Below are 24,122 nucleotides of genomic sequence, written 5' to 3' on the forward strand. Positions count from 1 at the left end.
CTGTCTCTACAGGGCACTGGCTGCACACATTTCAGAAATCATCATGGATTGATTGTTGGAATTTTAAATCCAAACTCTCATGTAAAATCCTCTGAAGTTGATGGATACTCCTTACTTAACATCAAATGTGTTGTTTTTTGGTTTTTTTTTGTTTTTTTTTTTTCCTCCACGCTGTAGTCTAAGTGGATTGCTTGCGGACCATTGTTGCTGTGATTTTTACCAACACTTTATACAGATTAGTTTGGTTTGACAGGTCACTAATTTCATTCTCGTAACTGCTGTAATCTGAACACGCAGATTAAAATCAGTAATCACTCTGATTGACACTGAGCCGCACATACACTGCCAGCAGTGAAGCCTCAAAGTGTGTGTGTGTGTGTGTGTGTTTATATGTGTGTTCTGCAGCGTGTGTGTGTGTGTGTGTGTGTGTGTGTGTGTGGTTGCCCACAGTGGTGTACTGCAGTCCGCTCCCCGCCGTACTTGAGTAAACTACACGGACATTAGCGGGCGCAGCGGCACAACCGGCGGAGCCAGAGTGGATTAAACCGGCGTGCGTGTTGCGGAGCCCCGCTCGACAAACCACCGTGTAACCAAGTGCAAAACCCCCGGCGTGTAATAGCAAGGCCGTCACACCAGTTTTGCAGCTGCGAAACAGCAAAAGAAAAGAGGTCTCTTGGGGGAACTCAGTTTGTGCCGTGTATTGTTGTGCCAGGGAGGGAGAGAGAGAGCTCGGCGGGAATGGCTTCATCTCCGTGCGGCAACAGTAACTTTGATTCCGGCCTGGAGATCAAAACTCGCTCGGTGGAGCAGACGCTTATTCCTTTAGTATCGCAGGTGAGTGTCTCATTGACTGAAACACACCGCTACATCGTATTTCACGAACCTTTTTGTACTGTATGAAAAAAAAACAGCACCGCACTTTCTGGGTTTGACGACAGCAGCAGAGCTCGGAGTCAAAGGGCTAACTTTGATTCTTGTGTTTACCTGACTGCGTGTTTCCTGCCTGTGTTCAAAGCCTGGCCCACGAGTGGGGACTTTATGGAGTTACTACATGGCAACTACTGTCATAAATAAGGAAAGGGTAATACATAATCCAGGCCGACTCCTTACAAGCTGCAAAGTCTACAGATCGCTGGCTGAAACTTTTTATTTTACAATAACTACAATAAACTAGATCCGAGTGAAAGCACAGATTTTGTTTTTGCTGGGCAGAAGTTGTCAGGCTACACAATTACATAACAGGCGACATTGTACTGTAAAGGGGAAGTCCAAACTGGAATCCTGCACCCAATCCAAAATCCACCCAAACAATGGCACAGTTATGATATTTAACTCTTACTTTTCTGGAGATAGACAGGAACTCACTGTGGAGGTTTTCACACTTTGAGGAAAAACAGTTCCAGACGGCATAAAAGACCCCCCCCCCCCACCACCACCACCATCAGTCCCCCCCAATCCCCAGACTTTTTCTGGCTGTTCACCCCTTTGCCAGCCCTGAATTGCACTGTGACTTCCACCTCTCCAAATGGGCCACTTTGAGGCACGTGTTTCGTTTTTCAATAAACAGAAGAAGATGAAAGACCCACTTTAAACCACTGCACTCTGTCATCACCTCCTCTTTTACACACTCAAATCAGTAGTCCCAGCTACTGGGTTTAGGTCAATGACTTAATTAATCATTTTATTGTATAAATGCAACAAAGTAGGCTACAACCCCAATGGCTAGTTTCCATTAAAAAACAAACAAAAAACAAACCTAACTTGGAATTCAGTACAATTTACAGATGACTAAGTTGACGGTTCCGTTTTGTAGCATTGTCTATTTTTACACAGTTGTGTCTTGCTTGGTCACATGTGGACGGGAGGTGGATTGCATGTCCTGAATGGAGGCATGGCCACCAGTCTTAAAATGCTAATATCTTCTTGTTGTGCAGGAGGCTGAAAGGGGCAGAGACTTGTAAATGTTATGCGGTTTCCACTGAGAAACAACAGAGGAGGGAGGCACCTCATTGGTGGCTTAACAGAGTCTAGACAATACCATGATAGAAGGTCCCTGGCACTGTCCTTCCCCATTTGAATGCTTAAAGCCTTCTTCCCATCTCTTTTCATCTCAAAATTATAAGGTCATGCTGTACTGAATTGTTATGGGTTTGCTTTTCAGAGAAGTAATGCAGATTCCCATTTGATTTGGCTGTTTTTACATGATTCTAATTTTCAGAAAATAGATGAATTAATTTGGTGGCGCAATGTGATGTTTTAAATTTTTAATGCTTGCTTAATTGAATTTACAGTGAGAATATCCATATATTAATTCATCTCCAACCGCTTATCTGTTTCCGGGTCGTGGGGGGTGCTAGAGCCAATTCCAGCTCACTCTAGGTGAGGGCGGGGTACAGCCATCCATCACAGGGCCAACACACAGAGACAGACAGAGACCAACAACCACTCACACTCAGGCCTACGGACAGTTTAGAGTCACCAGTTAACCCAAACATGATGTCTTTGGACGGAAGGAGGAAACCGGAGTACCCAGAGAACATGCAAACTCCACACAGAAAGGCCCCAGGATCTCCACTTTATCATGATAATATTGACACTGGAGCAAACTTAAAGTGCACCTCTGCCTGCTGAGAAGGGCTGGCTGTGCTCCAGTCCATAGCATAGAACAATGTGTTGTGTGCTGCAATGGAGTTCAGCATATTAAAGTCCACTCTTGAAAAGTGGGCCTCAAGGACAATGTTTCCTAACTTTATTTTTTTTTTCTCTGTGTGAGGCATGTCCCCATAGCAACAGAGCGCTGCAATGCTGAAAGAAACAACAATTGCAAGGACTGTTACCTCCCTTCATATATTGTTTTGTTTGTGGATGTTGTGATGTCACCAGAAGGAATGGTCAGCCAGTCAAGGCTGACTGCTACATTAGTTTTACCTGTAGGCCTAGTGAATGCTTTTCATTAGTATGATTTTGTGCATAGCAAAGTTACAAAAAATATGAGAGCTGTAATAATTAGTTGATTAATTAGTTGATAGCCTGGGATTATGAAAATATATTGATGTTTTTTTGATTGTTTTTGAAGCAAAACATGCTGTAAAGTTTATTGGCTCCCACTGCTCAGCTGTGCACAGAGTGTCTTGTGTTACGCACCGATGTTTAAACAAAACAAGACATCATAAGATGTCATCATTAGCTTTGGAAACCTATATAATAATATTGATAATAGTGATAAAATACATGTAGTAATGATAGTGTAGCTTGATGTTGTAACACAATGGCTAACAAGGATGTAAGAATATAACTGCAAAACATTGAAGCCTTGCCACTTGCAGTATTTCTGTTTGTGGCATGAGCAGAAAATCAAATCAACAAAATAAATCTAAGTTTGCCAATAGTCATTAGCCAGACTGATGTTAAACCCAGATGTGGTGTTCTGATTACCGCCTTAATGTGATAAGATAACCAAGTTAAGAGGTTTACATGGTGGTTGTGGGAATCAGTATTGCCTAATATGGTTTTTAATTGAATTATTATAGTGAGCGCAAAATGCATGGGCTGTGTTGTGTTGCTTTTCTTCTTAAGTAGCTTTGTGTGTGTGCATGCTCATGTTGTTTAGGGGTCTTAAGATTGCTATCAAGAAGGAAATGAAAAAGCACTGTCACTGAGAAAAATTGCTATGATAAGGTATCATGTTGTGCGCTATCCCCTTCTTTTATTATGTATCTCTTTCCTCTACTTTCCTCTCCTTGCCTTGCTGTGACGTTGATACCCTCAGGCCTCTGTTATCAGCTTCACTCCCACCAAGGTGTAATTATAGGCCTGGGAGACTCCCAGCCTCGCTCCACACACAGACACACACACACACGAGACACATGCCCACAGTCCAACCCACCTTTTCATTTTCATCCTTATATATCATACTGATGACTTGTGTATGCATTTATCTTTTTGAAAGTATGTTTTAATGTCAGCTTCATCCGCAGAGTTTTTGTTAAAAAGAAGTAAAATTCTCTTGAAATGTGTACTGTCACAGGGATGTTTTCTAGCTTCAGCTCTCCTCTCTTTGACCATCAAAACTTTCAGAAGTAGGAGGGGCCTTTTCCTAATTTAGCTGAAGTACTTTTCTCAGCTAGGAATTTGCTAATGTGCTGGCCTCACCTTTTCTCCCACCCATCTCCATACCACTGGGCTTGCATTGTGAGGGGCATGTTAAGTGTAGTAAATTACTTTTGTGGTGGTTGAAAATGTAATGGGAACACACAGAGAAGGGGAACTATGCAAATGGCTCTGCTGTTGTGTGTATCCTACCTGTGATGTGGTCTGTGGCCAGCTGGAAGGCAATTAGCAATAATCCGGCAGTTTTTTCCTTGAGATGTGATTCCTGTTTTGAAGTGGTGATTAGTAAAATAACAGTTTGTTCCTGGGTTTCTGTAATTGAGGTGTGTTCCTAGTAAAAACAGCAGTCCTGTCTGAATGCGGACATGGTGGTCCAAAGACTGAGGAGGTGTAAGGGTGTTGTTTTGAGGTAAAGATGTGTGGGAACGAATAAGGGCAAGGGAGTAATAATGAGGGAGACTTTGATCACGTCAGTGAACATTTAAACACTTGTGACATACTGGCCTTGTGATTACATAGTTGTACTGGCTCCATCAATTTTTTTTTCTGAGGCCAAGTCAGGAGGTTTTTATTTTTTTTAAAACCGATTTTCTGCTATAATTGGCCTTGGAAAATCCGTTCTCTGTCCAAGTTTGTTAGCGTTGATGCTGTCATGCTTCCTGGGGTCCTGTGGTGCTTGAAGTTTTGCCTTCTGATGTGTTAAAAAGGGATATGGGTAAAAAGGCTTTTCTCTATTCATTATGCACAAAACTATGTTGAAATGGCACATTTATAACACAAACAAAAACACAGTGGCTGTTTTCCAGATGTAATTTTCTCAAAGCCATTGCATTTTTCTCATAAATTCCACAATAAACAAATCCTTACCAAAACAAAGCATAAATATACTCTTGACTTAAAGGCTCTGTAAACATGGCCAGCAATCAAGTTTTCATCATACTTTTGGAAAGTATTTGAAATGGAATTTAATTGTCGAAGAGACATTACTTCCCTGTTAATGGTCTGGTCCTGTGGGTTGACGTGACAAACGTCCAGGTAGTGAAGTTGTTTTTTATAGCTAGACAGAGAAGTTGCTGTTGCCATGAGCCCTAACAGATCTGCTTCCTCCAGCTGTATGATGATCATGAAGAAAAATGAGTCTCTGGCATGAAGGTGAAATAACGAGGATTACACTGCAGCACAAACATGCACACATACAGATTTGGGAGCCTTTTTATGTGTGTGTGTATTTACCTATGCGTGTGTGTGTATTCAAGAAGAGTCGGGGATTCCCATATGGTTTGTGTACCTTTTTTATCAGAAAACCGAGGCATGTGCGATCATTTGCTCGTGGTTCACAGAAACTAAATTGTTCTAAGGTGCCAGTGTTGTGCAGTCACCTCCATATTCTGTGGCCACCATGATTTATCATTTCTTCAGCGTCTGATAACACTGTCAGTGCATGTCAGGCTGCAACTTTTCCTGTTATGTTATTATCAACAGGAGTTTTAAGGAATACTTTTTTCTTTTATAATTTATTTATTTTGTTTTGTAGTATATTATTCATTTCATGGCATCATACTGAAATTAGACATTAGAATACACTTAGCTTGTTTTTTAGTACAATGGAGAGACTAGTTAGTTTACTTTCAGCTCAGAGGATTCATATTCTCTCTTGACGTTTAGCACCACTCTCCTAAACCTCCCATTGCCCTCCATTATTTCTGACAATTTTTTTTATCAGCAAGAAAACACACATCCATGAAAACACACACATTCAAAGCTTGCATGGCCACTGTTTTCCCTTTCCGCTCCCCCTTGGACTCTTCTCACCAGTGCTATCAAGGGAGTCATTACAGATTGCTGTTCTGTGTAAGTGCCTATAAAAGGGTCTGTCTCACATGTCGATCCATTGACTTCTCCGTGGCTAATATACTTACAGATGAGAAAGGTGTGTGTGTGTGTGTGTGTGTATATGCCTGAAACCTCCAAATAACCCATCCTAAAGAGACCAGTTACGCAACAGTTAACTTAATGGTGAAAAAAGCTATCTCACCCTCTTGCCATTTAAGTTACCTGACAGCGCTAGCTAATAGTGAAGACCACTCTTAATTGTCTGAAGGAAAGCTTCTGCCTCCCACCAAGATATATTGCTATAGCCAGGAGGTTGATAAAGTATTGATTAAACTCACCATTATTGGAGAGCTTCAAAGTGACATTACCTTTGCTCACATAGCTCAAAGTCATGCATTTAGTGTCAAGTGGACCTGGAAAGCAATTTCAGGGACATGTTCCTCAGCAGGATTGTTGTTTTGTTTTTCAGGCAGGAGATAGTTTGCCAGGTTTTGAAATATACTACTCTGAAATGTTTGCAAAATAAATGCTTAGGAAAACAGTGGACTGTGTGTTGGTACATATGCTAGGGAAAAATGCTATTGAATTTTATTTTGGTTGGTGAAATCACTGTGAGAAAAATTCAGTTCTCCTCCACTCCCTGGTGAAATAATTCTTCACAATGTTCAGACAAATTTATCCTAGATGTTAAATGTCCTCATACTCATACAAAATCTATCAGAGGCTCTGCATGCTTATAAAGTATTAAGTGACTTTCTAGCTCATTATCATTCTGCATTTACAGTTTACTCTCAGTTTATGATGATCAGACAGATTTGAGGTCTCTCCAAAGTGTTGGCACACTGGAAGAGATCTTTATTAGAGGGGATGTGGTGCCTAATGTAGCATGGTGTTTTGTTTTGTCGAATCTCACTGGAAGCAGCCTGTGGAATAAAACAGACACACGAACACACCCCAAAGCGCAGACACGGACACAGTTACTTACATTAATTACACACACAGAGGCCTTCTGCAAACAGAGGAAAACAGAACAACACCCTGCCGTCCTACTGTGGCTTTACATGGGATATTTCAGACAACATGTCAATATAGTGGATGTATCTTGGATGATCTATACAAGCTTTTATGAGGGTAATGACCATTGATTCTTTGTCTGGCTTGCTTACACCATAGGTACAGAGATATTAAATAGGACAGAAACATGAGGTGTCACTGTACATGCAATCAGGACAGATGAGTACGGCAGGACAACCCAGTTACTGTGATTTCGCAGGCATGTACTCTCCCACTTGTCTTGTCATGTATTGCCGGAGATAACTCTTGATGTATCTATATTGTCTGCTGCCTGGACAACTGCAGGTAAACAGATCAGTTTTTGGCAGGCAGCTGTTTGTCTGTCATTGTTTTTTCTGCTGGTGGTTTTTTGGCTTGCAGTGATAATTCCAGTCTTGAGCACATGACATTGACTGGGACAGTTGTTTGTGATGTGGGCCTCACTGGAGGAAGCACTGTAATCCAGGTTAACAGCAGGAAGCCTTGTTCTCGTGCATCAAAAAAGAGTCTAAACGTTGCCTCAAAGTGCAGCATCATAATTATAATTACCGTGCAATTTTTACATTAAGTTATTCAGAAGGTACCTATACTGTTCTCACTGCAGATATTATCCTACAGTACTACTGTGAAGCTCACAGACAATATCCAACTACTACAAATACAACACTCAGCACCCTCATGTCCACTATTTTTGGAGCAAACATTGCCATTTTGACACAGCAAAACATAACTCAATATTGATAATATTGAGTTATGTTTTGTCACTCTTGTCATTGTAGAAAAATAATATGTGTGTTTCAAACCAGCGTAGTCATATTTCATTGAGTGTTGAGTTTGCTAAGGAGACAAAATTTTGATTTTGTCAAAATAGCTGCATTTTTTTCAGTATTTTTGTACACTGAAGTTTCTGAATTTCGTTTCCTCTCACAGGACAGCTTTGCTTTACTGCTCTCACTACTCTGTTGGTGGATAATTTTGCTGTTGATAGGAGAATTGCATAAATTTCTGAATGTAACTATCCTGCAAAAAAGAAAATCTGACATACATCCCAAAGCCCTTCAAGATGTCATGTTTGCATTTCTCCCCCTCTCTTAAGCAACTTTGCTGACTGTACCACTGATGGATCCTTCAGTCTGCCTTCTATGTGTTAATTGCTTTCTTCAAGCGTCTTTGAACTGCTCCCCTCTCGATAATGAGTTCTTTTAAAGAGATGAGGTTTGACATGACAGAACAAAGACTTTATGAAGGACACAGAGAACCCAGAATACCAAACATTTTCTTATCTTTTCTAATTCAGAATAGTCAGAAATTTTTAATATTTCAAGTTTTATGTCCCTTCCCCCATCTTCACATTGTATGACTTATACAGTAAGCACTGTATATGAGAATCAAATGTTTCTATACTATTTTAATTGTGTGTCCATGATAAATTATACAGTCTCAGCCTCACTTTGATGTTATAAAACAAATTATACATGTATATGAGCATCATAGGAATCCTTCGCTCATTGATGTGAGTTGAGGTTTTGGTGTGAGGAAGTATTAGTATGTAAGATGATGAAGCAGTTACTTTGTATGCCCTCCACCCTTCCTCTGTTGCTCTACACAATTTCCTGATTTTAGTTTCCTGTCACACACCTTACTTGCTCTATCCTTCTTTGTCTTAAGGTCCGGTGCTCAGTTAGTTCTCATCTTTCTCCACTTAGCACCTGTTTTCTCACTTTTAATCTTAACCTCTCTAGAGAGCCCACCTTATTAATTATACAGCCTACCGAAAACCGCTTTGTGCACTACCTGTGGCCTCTGGCCCAATCTTAGTGTTTCTCTTAGGATCTATGCCTTTTTCTTCTGTGTTGTAAACTGAAACATAATCCTCAGGCTGCACCTACTCCAAAAAACTTAATGGGAACAGCAAGTAACCAGCTGAGCCAGAATCTGCAATTGCTTTCTTTGACATAGAGCACCCAGGAGTGATTAAGATGATGATGATATTATTGCTATCTTTTGTGTGGCCATTACATATCTTAAGGGAAATTTTTTTTAGAAGCCAGTGCAGTGTTGAAAGCACAAATGTCTGTAGATAGGATCTTAAACATTATGAAAAGACTTGGTCCCAAGAATAGAAAATATCATTCTAACTCAGTGATGAATAGATTATCCAGAGGCCATATACTGTTAACAAACAGGTTTTGTTCAAGCACTATACAAGATGAAGCTGTATGTGAAGTTGCCAGATTAAATGACTATTTCAAAGGTGTCTTTTTAAATGACACCTTCAGCAGAGGAGGATGTGGCAGGTCAGGAAGCAAAGAGAAAATATGTGCCATTTCCCCCAAATATCTATTTGCTCACCATTAGTTTTTGTTTCAAAAAAGTCTTTCAAACACAAATTCAGCCTGACACAGATGTATTTGTCCACGTTTGCCCTTCATCAATCACCTGATTGTACCAGATACTATCAGTACGTCCTTCTGTGTGAATGGAGCCAGTAGGTGACAGGTGGGGGCCAGCCAGCCGAGAGGCACAGCCCAATGCATGTGTGTGTGCTTAGAAACACACACTTGCTGTGTGCCAACCCCTATGAATAAGTTAAAGATCCTTATCTTCTATTAATAAAGTTCCTCTTCTGGATGTACAAGCCTGTTTTTTAGCTGAAGTGCTGAAAGGATTTTTTACTTTTTTTGTCAGTGATACAGCAACCTTACTTGTATTTGAATGTGAAAACCTACAGTTTAGAACAATAATAGTATTTATCATGGTATAATTTATAATTTCTGTTTACATTGGAGTACTAGTAGTCACTGGTTCAAATAAATGATTTTCTAAGCCCTGGTAGAATGCTAAATATTTAAAGACAGGTATTTGTCACGTAGGAAAAGCATGTTCCTTAAGTCCCATGAGTGTGTTAGACAGAGTCAGTATGTCACAACACAGACCATAATGTTGTCTAAAGTGGGGAGGGGGTGCATTCCTTTCAGGCATCATGTTTCAAACTCCTACAATGTGTATTGCTATGACTGCTGACTGCAATTGCATGTATGTATTCTTTATGGGGGCATCCTAGCTAGAGTCAAAAGTCCTTCTGGGGTGTGACCTTTACACCCTCAATACTGGTTGGTATGCATGAGTTAGTGCTTCCCCCCTCCCCGAAGAGCTTGACGTTTGCTCACCTTTTTGATCAATGTATCGTCTCTCTCAGCTATAATCTCGTTGCATTTAAGGTTTTGATGTTTGGTTTGACATCATTCACTTTTAAAATCCCTTTCTTCTCAAATGTCATATCCTCAAGACACATTTTTAGAAATGCCATTTTCCTGCCTCTGGCTGAGGATTTGTCTCACTTGTGGGATAGTTTATAGTCATGTTGATTTTCTTGTGCCTTATCTTAACGTCTCTCCCTCTTTTCATCTGTGAAGAACCGTCAGAGGTTTGGAAATTTGGTAGGAAAAAATCCTGAAGTTATTTTATGTGACTCTTCAGCACACATCAGACACTTGTGTTCATATTTGATGTGAACTCTTGGGTGACTCAGAAATAAAGCCCATTTCATTTGTCACGTTGCTCACTTATTCAACAAAAACAAGTGCTATTAGTTCAGAGACAAGCCACTAAGCTAGGGCTTTTGTGTCAGGTGTATTTAGCTGGCATCTTCAAAGCAGCCACTGTACTCTTGTTCTCCCTTCAGAACAGGCTATCGCTGTGGGAGGCTGAGGTGATGGCTGGTTAAGCCATTTTCACACACTGCTCACCACACACTATTATTTGTCCATTACTTGTAATTACCCATCATGATGACTGATGGAATGTTTTTAGAGTCAGAGTTGGCAAGCAGTTAGGATTATCCTGTTGTGGACTTATATAATTAGCCAGTCATTGAACACAACTCAGTGTGAAGTAAACCTGAGGGCAGCGCTTTGTAAATGGCTCAGTTGTTGTGTTCGTAGCCCCAGGTTGTTGAAGCATGCTGTTGTCACCGTGCTATGTTGCATCCAAGAAAGTGACTCGGGGACAGATGCTTTGTGAGCAATGGCTGCTGAATTGAGTCTGTGGGGTTTGCAGACATTGTGTCTAATGCTTTTCTTTGGAGTTTGGAAAATATTTGACCCTTTTATGTTACTCTGAGAATTTTGTTTTGTGTAACCTATTTTAAAAACAAATCTCATGCCACTGATGAGGATGATGACGAGAAGGAAAGGATGAGGGCTTTAACAGTCTACATAGGTTTGAATTGGACTTGTGTTTTCATTTGAGTGAAGTTGGGTGAAGATGATTGATCTGGAGGTAGTCCTCTGACAGGTTGCATCGATTCACAGTCCAGCCTTTTTGAGCTCTGGCACTGGTTGTCATCAATCTTTACTGGTGTACCAGGACATCCTCACTGAGATAAATGAGAAGCACAATGAAAAATACAATAGGAAGCCTCATCAGGAACTGGGGTTTGTCCTTTCCAAGTGTTCTCATAATAAGGTTTAACAACACAAAGAAATTGCCAATTGAAGTCTGCAGTCATATGCAAGAAAGAAGTATATGAACAGTGCTCTTGGCTACAGACTATTTTTGGTAGTGTCCCGACATTTCACAGAAAGATTTGTTACAGCCTATGTAAATGTATTTATTTTATTTATTTATTTATTTATTTATTTATTTATTTTCATTTGAAGGTGCTTCAAGTCACAGAATTGGAGTGATCTAAATTATCCATTACATAGTAGAAAATAGTTTTTATGGTTGAGTTTGTGGTGTTTTCCCTGTCTTATAGTCGATATAGAAAATGCAGTGCACCTTATGATTGCAGGACTTAGTTATTCTTTAATTGAAAATTTTGGCCTGTTTATGCAAGCCAACAGCAGACCATGTCAGCAAATTAAACCCGCCACTGAAATGTTTTTGTTTTCTTTGCCTCTTCTCTTCCTGGAATGGAACCATATGCCTAATAAAATTATGTGAATATTCTATTACAGAGCTGAAAGTCTTATTCAATTAGTGAAACAAAATATGACTTCAGCATCCAGGACAGGCTTTCATTTGAGGCATACTATTTTAGAAGTTTTAAACTTTCCACTGAATGTCCCCTGCAGCTGAATCTGATGGAAAGATTGGAGACCTCACATATTGATGTAAAATATGATGTCTGCTGTTTTTTTCTGCTGTGTTTTGCTTCCTTTGTTAGGTTCCCTTGCCAAATTAAACAACTGCCATGTTCTTGTGACACATCTGGATAAAAATGCGAAGCAGACATCCCAATGAAATATCCAGGTCTTTTATGAAACAAAGACCCCAGTGTAGCTTGGAGAAATGTGCAAATGCATACGGTGTACATTTCCAAATGGGTGGGCTCTCATCTGCATCGGCCTGCTCCTGGGCTAGAGATGTCTTTAATATCATGTCTTGGATGTTTTGCGAGGAATTACTTAGATCAAAGATGCCGGTGCGGTCATGGTGCCTTGGTTTCACTATCATAACAGTGAATAGGAAAGAATGTCAAAAGCTTTCACTGGAGTTGAGATCCAAGGAAAAATCATTAGTTTCAAGTAAAGAATTCTCTCTGTTTTCTATTTGTTTCAAGCTAACATTATTTGATTGACAATCTGGGACCCTGATAATGCTGCCTTGACTGCCTTCATATTGTTAATACAGAATTTTACATCTATTTGAGATAAGTTGGGAAGAGCATGTTTTGCTTATTTGCTACCTCTGAAATATTTGTTAAAGTGAAATGTTGTCAGTGGTATTCTTCTGCCGGCAGAGGCCCACCATTCCTAATACATCATTATTATCACCCACGCACTGATACAAAGCATACAGACTGGAGCTATGCTAATGAAACACCCAGGGAAACAGATTAATGTAGCGATTTAATATTTATTTTTACCTCCCCTGTCTCGTGTTTTGTTGAAAACAAAGAAAATAACTTAAAATTACCCACTCTGCAGGTGAGTATGGCATTGCACAAAGACTGACAACAGGGGAAGCAGCTAGCCTGACTCTGTCCATAGATTTAAAAATTAATAAATAAATAAAATGAAAAATGCTCACTGGCACCTTCAAGGTTCAATATGTTACATAACAGTAAACTGCGACTCATTGTTTGATTTTGTTGGGCTTAAAGAAAGTAAGAGAAATAGGGTGTTAAATAATGAGATGTAGTGGTGCTACAGATTGGTTGGCCATGGACATAACCATGTTTACTATTTCTCAGTGTTTGCAGGTTGTTTGCCAAGCTAAGATGACTGGCTGCAGCTAACTCTAACCAATTCCTAGTCAAAGCTTGTCTACTCCTTTGTGTCTCATTCATGCTCACCAATGAAATTTTTTGCTAATGGCTTTCAATAATGACTGCCTTTTCAATCACGGGAATCAATGTAGGACACCTCTTGGTTCTGTGTTTAAATCCTAGTTTAGATTAAATTAGATGTAATGTGAGGTTATCCTCCCACCAGCAAGTGCAAAAGGTTTTATAGAGAAGCAAGGTTAGTGAACCACACCAGTAGTTTGTGTCATGGTCCAGTGCTCTCCAAACAGAAGAGATCGATTCCCTCGCCTCTCCTTCCCATCTTAGTTAACCTTACACTGTGGTTAACAGAGCAAAAATTGATCCACGGCCATGTTATGTTTGTCTACCCCCCAGCAAGGACCACTGAATCAGAGGTTACTCTCACTCATATGGTCTCATCCAATGTGCCTGGTATACCTCTGATCTAAAAGAGTGTGATTTCTTAAAGCGTTATACGTACAGTAAAGAGAATCGGCTAAAACTAATTTCAGCTGTTTTCAATACAGCCATGCCCTCAGATTTTCTCCAATTTAGCTGTCCTCCCTCTTTCCTGTACAGTATTTCCATTTACTGTGTCCTCTGCCATTCTCCCGTCTATCTGTCCATCACAGCTGTCCGTCTGTTTTTCTCTCCAGTTCATCATTCTCTGTTATCAGCTTCTGCTGGTTCCTCTAGGCTTCCTGTACCTCATGTCAGCCTGACTGATTGCACTGATGCAGTGTTCACCTTTCAAGAGAGATTATGCGTTGTTGTCAGTGCATTAATAAGCCAGGTCAGCGGGGTCCTATCATTCAATTCTTATTTTAACGAATAACTCACTCACTCCACTCAGATATGAAGTAAAGCTTTCATGCACCTGAACATAAACCAAACATTCAAATAAATGCACACTGTGTGTAATGGCGATGAAAGATTAATTTTTTAGGAAAGATTGATTTGATTTATCTTGAATTTGTCAGATGGTATACTGCAACTGACTCAGGTCAGAGTGACTCCGAAAAGCGCTCAGCTCAGCCCACTCGGTGGGCTCCCTTAAGCGTTGATAGATTTCCCATTATTTTTAGACAGGTATGATGGAAGACCAGTTAGCACACAGCCTGTTTTACTTTTCTGTTAGCTTCTACTTTCTGAGTGGAAGCTCTACTCTGCTGTGGCCCATGAATGGTAAGCAAGCCTGCTGCTAAGTCCTGGAGATGAATGTCATCCTTGTATTTAGAAATCTGCCTCTGAGAGGTTTTAGAGAGGCTGGGAACACTTGAACTGTGGCAGAGAGCCAAGGATCGATGCCAGGCCGTAATACCAGGCAATAAGTGGGATTGTATTTGTCGTTTATTTTACAGGGAACGGTCCCTCTGAAAATATGAAGCAACTTTATTGGTTTGCCTGTTGTGTGCCAACCTATATTATGTTGTGCCATCTTGGCTTCGCTGTGTACATGTTGGCAAACAGAGCAGATTGATGGTTAGGTTACTGTAATATACAGTCAGCTGCCCTTCGCCATCACAGCAGTTGCAAAAAAAGCAACTGTGGATGATCCCTCATCCACATGATATTGTCTTGAACTCTGAGCCCCAAAAAAGTGAGTCTGTATTGTCAGCATTAATAATATTTTTGATTTATGTACTTTTTGTTAACTTTGTGAAGTGCTTTGTCTAGTAAAAAAAAAAAATCAGCATTTTTTTCATTTTATCCTAGGGGGTCCCTGGTGAGTCAGCTAATCTGGTTAAGCTTGAGTTCCTTACACAAAAAATATGATGATGCATACTGCAGCAGCAATCGCTGCTGTGCTGTGGTGTGACAAAAGCTGTAACAGGAGAGAAAAAAGTATAGCATTTGACACGTTACCATGCTGTGACTCATACATGGAGCCTGCAGCAAACATTTCAGTTGACTACTCAGGAGTTAGGTTATTCCCCATGTTTAAAGGGAAGGCTACAGTCCCCTGTAGACATTTATCTCTAAAGAGATCGACAGTTTAGTCAACAGATCATTCTTGCATTATTTCTGCGTGAGAACTGAACAGTGAAAACTCCTAAAATATCAGTCTTGCACCAGAGAAGTGATTATAAGATTTGATGAGCTTATCCCCAGGGAGTCACTGCTGTGACTGGGATTAGAACCTCAATACCACAGAAATGCAATATTGAAAATCAACAAGTATTGTGTGTCTGGTTGGATTATTTATCTTGTTATTTGAATGACAGATACAATTATTTAATCTTAGTATGTGTCTTGTTTAGTTAAAGTCCTGCTAATTTAAGACTTTAGCCGAGACAACTCAGTTAATTGGTTAGCTAAATGTCTTGATTCGTTTGCTGTGATGAATCTAAAGAGTTTGAGATTTAAATAAAGCATACATAATGCACTAGTTGGCCAGATTCCACCGTAAAGCAACATTGCTCAAGCATAAAGTTTGAGCATGTAGATGTCAAGGCCCAGGTGAGCCACTGCCTCTAGGTGTTGTTTATCTGATGCTGACCCACACGGCATTTTCCCTGAGTTGCATCCCCAGGTATGCTGGAGATGGGGCAGGCTGAGACAGCCGGAGGGAGTTTGAGCCAGCAGTCACGTTGTGTTCAGGGCTCTCTGTCTCTCCACTCTGTGGACAACCCCTCCCTGATTTTCTCTGTCTCTCTCTCACTCTCTCTCTCTCTCTCTCTCTCTCTCTCTCTGTTTCCCTCCCACCAACTATCCAGAGAATTACGTGAGCAAGAAGGAATGAAAAGAGGTATTGTGCTGTGTTGAATGCAAGCTGTGTGTAAGTGCTTCAGTGGCTGGGATTTCTCTACCCTTACGCTATGTAACGACATAGACATTGCAGCCTTGGCATGCCGCTGTGGTCAGAGGAGCATGGTGCATATTTCATCCGATGTTATATTTACTATACTTTCTGTAATATCACAGTCCAACCTGACACGCAACACAGAGAATATATAACATTAGAACCTCCATTGTGACATTCTTACTTGAATTTAAATAATTTTAATGTGAATAAAGGATCATAGCCTAGTAAAACATAGTGTTTTGAAATTAGAAGTACGATAGCAGGCTGGTCTCTTTTTGTGTTCCATGCCAATGGAGCAACATTTGATTGTTCTCAGTGAGGGGAAATCATATTTTATCAAGCTCCCAACATGAGTTCTAAAAAAAAAATTCCCAAAGGAAGAAAATAGCATCCTCAACACCTATAATAGTAGTATAGTATAGTATATAGAAATATAGTGATAGATGGGGTAAGTATCCAAATCATCAATATTCATAAATGGCAAACTCCACGACTGTTTTTCTTTAGATAACTTCCATCTTCTGGGAAAATTAACACATTTTTCAGAATAATTAATTTTTCTATGGAAAGAAAAAAAAAAAAAAAAAAAAAAAATATATATATATATATATAAGTGTGCATTTAAGATTGTACTGGAACTAGAATGAAAATTTTTGAAAGGCTTCATTGTGTTGGCATTGACTATTTTTTACTTTAACTTCTTTCCACTTGGTGTATCTGTAAAAAAGTCACAGATTCAGAGTCATTATACTCTGCTATTGTTGGTCATGGTCTCTCTTGAGTAGTTGGCTATACACTGGGGGACAAGGCTAGTTATGATTTATCACCGATAACCTTTCATTCTGATGTTTGCCATGGATTTAATCTGCCCTCCACATATTCAAATGCCAACTCTGATTGCTGAGCCAGAGCTCGAAGGCCAAACATTGGCCTTTTCTCATATAAATCCAATGGAGTACAATCTGATAAAAATCAGTTCAGGTCTTTGCTGGCTGTGTTACTCTCTACTTTGCCTTCTAGCTGGAGTGCCTATTTTATGTACTCCCACTTCTCTCTGTCCTTCCCTATCAGTGTCTGGCTGCATGTCTGTTAGCATTCATGAGCCAGTGGACCAAGCTTCATGTCATGTGCTTATCTGCTGAGGTTTAACCTTTGTCACATGTTGTCTTTCTCACCAACTGCAGTTATTGTGTCTGTTGCTTGTCTGGACTTTATTGGGACAAAAGCTGGCCAAGAACATAACATGGTTTAAAAATTCTGTGATTTAAAGCAATATTTTACTAATTTGCTTGTTTGCAGAGAGTTAAAATAGAAGATGTTCTGAGGCTGCAAGAAACAAATGGTAACAAACTAGGAGAGTGCCACCTCAAACAATTAGAAATTTGAATAATTCTGTATCACGAGCAGTAACTTGATATCATCATCATTGTCTCACTTAGGGACAAGCATAAGTTAAACGTTTACCTTGTGACTATTATTATTATTGTTATTAATAATATTATCTACTTTGCTAGATAGAATTAAGTTGCTACTAAAATGATGGGGGAAGGAAGTAAGTTGTATTTATTTATTTATCTGAAAATAAAAAGCTGTGCTTTTGTGTGCAACTGCAGTTACAGATGCAATGAAACCACATGAAGATGCTCCCTCTTTGGACATAAATACACAATAATGATAATATGTTTATTGGCTGCACTACATGGCTGTCATCTTGCCTGCCTGTTGGCCTCAGCGGTCTTCCCACATCCATCACCTCCTCCATGTGCTGTGCCATTCTCCCCCCTCTGCTCCTATCTTTGGAAATCAACTGGTATTATCCCAGTCATCTAGTGGCTGCATAGCCATGCCTTGATATGATTATCTTTTCTCTGAAATTATATGCCTTACTGGGCAAAACCATTTGTGTTCAATCATCTATAGGAGCTAGTACTTCTAAATCAATGTACTCCCTATTTCTGGGGAATTTAGTGCTTCTACTAGGTAGATGTGTGTTTGTATGTGTTGAAAGAGACAGGACTAAAATGTCCCTACTCGATAATAGGCTGCAATCTCTGGTTTGAGGATCTTTTACTGAGCTAAATCAGACTGATCTAACGTCATTTTATTTTAGGAATATGATATTTGCACTTTCTTTGTGAACTCCATCAAGACTCTACAACAGCGGTCCCCAACCCCCGGGCCGCGGACCAATACCGGTCCGTGGGTCTTTTGAACCGGGCCGCGCAGAAAGAATAAATAACATACATTATTTATGTTTTATTTATTATCTGAATCTGAGCTATGTTTTATTTTGAAAAATGACCGGATTCTCTTCGTTACATCCGTCTATAACTCACTCTTGAGCTTGTCTTGGTCATGTGATACGTTACCGCTAAAATTAAACCCAAAAGCTAGCGAAATGATTTAAAAAAAGGATAGTTTCTTTGTGAAGGGGAAAAGGCCCAGTGAGGAGACAGAAGAAGAGCCTGTGACTGAAAGAAAGCTGCATTTAGGTTCGGGGTTAGGGGGCAGAGAGGATGTTACGATGACGCTGCTAATAAAGTTGCATACGAGTGCACAGTGGATTCACGTTTATTATGACATTTAGAAAATAGCACAGTTTTTATGCCAATCGTATCATTTTATTTTGTTGCATTTATACGCCACACCTTAAAGGCTGGTCCGTGGAAATATTGTCTGACATTAAACCGGTCCGTGGCACAAAAAAGGTTGGGGACCGCTGCTCTACAACATACATAGACTGTACTGATAAGACAGTCTATGCACCTCTCTGTCTTCTTCCCATCCACCCAGTAACCAGCTAAGCAGGCTTTGGGTTGTTTGCTTCTTTAAGCAGCAGAACACTTCACTTTCTGCTCCCTTTTGCTACTTTCCCAGAATACATAAGTGGTTCTGGCATGATGTCAATGCCTATAGGTTTTTTTGAAACTGTATAATGGTTAAAATTTACACTTAGCCCTTGGGCTGGCACCTCAACCAGACTTGGTGTATGTGAATGTTTCTGAATTTCTGTGGGGGTGTATGTGAGGTAGCACCAAATGAAAAATAACTCTAAAAATCCAATGTAATTACTAAAGAATGCATGACTAGTCAAGTCTACATATGGATGTGGTTCAGCATAGCTTTTCTACTAAACTGAGCTGCTGCCGTATGGTTCTAATTTAAGATAGTACACCGGCAAGCTTGTGATTGCTTCTATGAGATGACTGTGTAACTCTACCTATTGTGTCTGTAGGCAGCATAAAGAGCATAAAATGAGTGCTGTGTACATTTTCCAGATCACGTGAACTGGACTCATTGCTGTAAATTGGCCGCACGCCCTGTATGTTTTACTAATGTTTGTTTTTGGCAATGACCAAATGATGTATAACCACAACAACAAAATTGGCCACTTCCAGTTTGGATAAATGTAAAAAAAAAAAAAAAATTATCAATGCATGGTTTGTGCATTTTAAAGTAGGACCCTAGAAGTTTGTATTTCATAGGAGTATGAAAAGGCATATGTTCTTTAATTAATGGGTTTTTGCAGTGCACAAGATAGATGGTGCAGAAGCTCTACACTTTCATGTGTGTGCTGTGCTGTTCTCTGTATACGCTTTTTCAGTACACTCTTAAACATCACAAGCTACTGTACAACATTACTGTACTGCAGTGAAGATATACCTCATTCATTTACTGCTCAGAATGCTAGAAGAGGAGGAGAGGTGAACGAAGGTAGGAGAGAAGGATGATGCTACGTAAGAAAGAGATAATGATTTGTGATGCATGACATGTCCCATTCTTCTGTACCTCATTTTACCTCACTTTATCTTTCTATGTCTGGTCCCTTGTTTTTTCTTTTCATCTCCTTTTATCGCTTCCCCAGTATGGCTGTCGATCAGTGCAGCATCAAACTCCAATTCACTCAGGCCAATTTGAAAGGAATTTCCTCTCCCGTTAAAGTGCATGTTCATTGCTACTTTCACCCCCTTCTTCTTATGTTCTTTTTATTTATTTTTTTTTTTCTTCTTCTTTCCTCCTGGTCCCTACGAACACCCAGCCACATCTCGCTTGCATCAATAAAGTCCTGACAGAAACTCTACTTTTTGTCACGAAACCTCCTGGAGAAGACACACAACAAAAATTGCCCTTTGGGTACATTTCGCCCAGCAACAATGATCTGTTTGTGTTGTAATGGGCTGAAGTGAGACCTGGAAGCATTCCTTTTTCCTGTTCATTTCAACAAAGTGACCCTGTGTAGTTTGTGTAATGAGAACAACAATCTGTGACTGACAGAAACACAAGGCTTACAAAGTTACCACAGATGGATACTTTTTTATTCATATTAGCAAGGACAAATGGGAGAACTCACACAGCCAAAATAATGCTGACAGTTTCAGATGTTAAACTCACTGTCTTCACCCTGTTAAATTATTATGTTGCATGTAAACACAAAACAGTTATTCGAACATGCATACACCAGCACTGCAGTAAATACAAACAAAAATTAACTGCTGTGACCATAGATGGATATTGTTAGCTCTGCACAACAAAATTCTGAGAACTGGAATCCATGTGCTTGACTCTGGATAAATATTTTCCTTTGCTGAAATAATATTTCTAGCATTAACAACATTCAATGCATTTCCTGAAAAAAGCCAAGTTTGAGTTCTTCCTTCTTCTATCAGCAGCCCAAGTAAAGCTAACATAGAATTAGAGATATAAAGTAGAAGAATAAGCAGGAGAACACTCTCCAAGCAAATAATTACCACAATGAATGGTGAAAATCCACTTTTAATAAAAGCCCCCTCAGGGCTCAGAATTAGCTTGATCACACTTTATCTCACTAGCTCTATTAAGTTTTTCTGCAGTTAATAAATGGAAAGAATGAGACTTTTTTACCACTGGAAAAAAAGGCTTTGATGTAATCTGTTTTTTTTTTTTCTTTTTTTTTTCCACAAACATCAATTTCTTACCACGTTTATAATTCATACAATTGTACATCACAGAGAGAGAGACTGTGTTGACTCTGATAAAGCCAAACTTTCCCCCAGTGTTGCCATTCACTGAGAGTCAGTAGTCAAGGGAGGCAGCCACAAATGTTTCCAGCTTTTGTTACCATCTGATTTATAGTCAGTCACTGTGTCCTTGAGGTGTTAAGTCTTGATTTCCTACCAACCAATGGGTGGACACTGTTCCTATGTTATGTCACTCACATTAATCTCTCTATGTTCATGTATGGCCTTGTAATGGTCCTTGTAATTATGTACAACAGAGATGAAGGATGAATGTTTGGGAATTAACTGGTTGTGTACAAGGGGAGAAAGTGACATGAAGTGGATGGACAGATCAAGAAGCCTCTGCTGTGCTTAAGTGTGAGTAAACGAGACTGACACACTGATATAATATTCAGAACAGTGAATGTAGAGGCAGGGTTCCCGTTCTTCATTGCAAGTCCTGGTATATGAATTTTGAGTTGAGTTGAGTATGAGTTTTTCTCTCATTTTTCTCTGCATTACAAATGTCAGCGCATTTGATGAATATCTCATGGGAAACTAAGAAATAACAGGGACAAATGGGCAACCTCATAGCATTATATCACCATTCCAGCACAGGACTGCTTGTTTAACATTGCTCACATAACCAGCAGTTTACTTAAAACGATGGTATAGAAATTAAGCTGAAATAGATGGATCCATGTTACTGCTGATGCAGCTGCAGTAACTGTTTGAAATACAAGCTTATTATTTTTCTTTAGAAGGACAGATGCAAACTCAATGCTAATTGAAATGAAGATTTGCCATAGCTGGAACGGGCATTATAAATTTTCAGTAGCTAAAGCAGGTTGTGGAGGCTTTGAGCTAGTCTTGTCAGTAAACTAATCTGCCAGAGGTCCAACTTTTCATCTAAAGCAACATTTGTACTTATTTTATGGATTTTGTATCATGTAAATCCTTGGTGGATTTTTGAGGCTCTGGGCTGGATGCTGTTTAGTTGGTAATGCTCATTGGCATTCAAACAATGCCGGAGTGCAGCAGAGCACAGCAGCCTGTTATAGGGAGGGCGTGTGTGAAACAGAAAGATGAAGAATAAACCAAGAGGAGACATTTTAAATGAATAATGAAATGAATAAACTGCAGTGAAATATAATATATTTTTTCTTACCTTGGGCCTAAGGCAGCTCTTTATAAGGAGCAGAGCTAGTATTAATCCTCTGTTCTTTGTTATTGACCAAAATGTGCCCATATAGGACAGAGATTTTAAAATCTGAAACAATACCTAATAGTTCTCTGATCATATGTGTGGTCTTGTTACTTAATTGTTAAATTATTCATTAACTGTATAGATAGCAGTAAATATATGTGAAGTTTGCGTTGCTTTGCAAGCTCTGCCCCGTTGGTTATCAAAGAGGGAAATACATTTCTTTTGGTGCCACTTGTGGTCAAAACTCAACCTATAAATGAGAAGAGTCTTGCATAAAAAAAGAGGAGACAGACCTAAAAGAGTACAAAAATGTCTTGAAATTTGACAATTTGACTTCAACAAAACTAAACGTTATCAACAAAAATGTCAAAGTATTGTATTTAATGAGATTATTTTGGCTCTGTGTAGCTAATAAACTGGTAGCTGAGCTGATATATTTTTTTATTAGTGCGCAATTTTAGCCACATCAAAATTGACTCCTCTGAATAAGATAATCAATGCAATAAATCATTTAAATTAATTTTTCATATTGGTCGAACAAGATAAGTAATTATGGATCTTGAGATAAAAGCATTAACATGGATCCATGTAAAAATCCAATGATTCAGTAGAATGTGTTGAAGAGTAAATGAGTAGTAAATATTTAAATCAGAGTTGGCCCATATGGAGGAAATCCCAGGCAACAGTTTTTCTCTGTGTTTGTCTTTCACAGACGGACCGTCTTAAACTTGTTGAATTAACGTAACACTCCTCAGCTCTTGTGGCGTAGAAGAGACCTTTTTGTACAGGAAGATGTGTAATGAGGTCTTCAGTTGATTTCACTTTTGACCCCCTCCTGTTTCCTCTGTCTGCCCCTTATGCAGCCTGTTTCTCTTATATTCCCACTCTGTGACAGGAGGTATTTCTTCTGGTGTTTGCATAGCTACACACATACACACATTGAACAGGCTAGCTTCGTCTCACACCCCAACACAGATTCCTCCAGAAAAGCCCAAAATTGAGGACAGGCGTTATCAGGTCTGTTGTATAACCTGCACAATGCCCAACAACAAACGTTTTGGTGTGACGTCTGAATTATGTTTCAACATGCCCTAATTCTTCTTTTTAGACCACATGTTGTCTTGCCAGCTGGTGTTAGGGTTTTCTAAGAAGTATTCTGTATACTTAAGGTAGACTAACAGGAAGGAAAGCTTTAATACTGAGATGAAGAGAGAGTGATACATTAAATGATGAGTGACAAACCAATAGGACTGCCTAATGAGCATTTTCAGGATCACAGTCTCACTCCAGGACAATAGCCTGTCCAAGAAAGAAGAGCGCTGTTGAGAAAAATGGTGTCATAATCAGATGGATACTGACAGAGCCGAAGAGAAGAGTATTTTCAGCACTTTCAGCAGTGCATTTGGGGCAACTTTTTGCTAGTAAAGTTGCACACGTACATACGTATTCTTGATGCAAAATTTCTCTACATCCATCTGATATAATATCACAAAATCATTTTGCAGAACATTAAAACTCAAGAGAAGACTAAAATTGTCAAGTCTCACGGCCAAGGAAGTTTGCTGACTCAGCCTAATTCAAGCATTGCGGTGCTTGAAGTAAGCAGAAGATGGTTAAAAGTTTCACGCTGACTGAAACCGTGTGTCAAGCGGGCACTCTGGTTTTACTCAGTTAAAAAAAGGTTAGTGTATTGTGAAGCTAGTTTCCGGACTATGAAGCGCACCTGAATATAAACCGCAGGTGTTGAAAACATGGGAGGAAATGGCATATGGCAGAAATTATGTTACACAGAAAGATTTCGCCGTTTAGCCAGATCGATCAACTTTAACTTGAAAGCTGCATCATAGGCATTGCTTTGTGTGTTTTCCATGATAAGGGTGTGTG

At 39.5% G+C, this 24,122-nt stretch overlaps 1 protein-coding gene across 2 annotated transcripts in view; it reads left to right on the plus strand.

Annotated features, from left to right (window-relative positions):
• Nucleotides 1–473: 473 nt before the first annotated feature.
• The window catches only part of ctnnal1 (catenin (cadherin-associated protein), alpha-like 1), a 42,920-nt gene continuing 19,271 nt past the window's right edge, over nt 474–24,122 (plus strand). For both annotated transcript variants that reach the window (XM_029513613.1, XM_029513614.1), the window contains exon 1: nt 474–834. In XM_029513613.1, coding sequence (XP_029369473.1) covers nt 739–834 — 96 coding nt within the window. In that variant the 5' untranslated portion in view covers nt 474–738. The remainder of the gene's footprint in view (nt 835–24,122) is intronic.

Source organism: Echeneis naucrates, chromosome 11, assembly GCF_900963305.1.
Source record: "Echeneis naucrates chromosome 11, fEcheNa1.1, whole genome shotgun sequence".
NCBI classification, from domain to species: Eukaryota; Metazoa; Chordata; class Actinopteri; order Carangiformes; family Echeneidae; genus Echeneis; species Echeneis naucrates.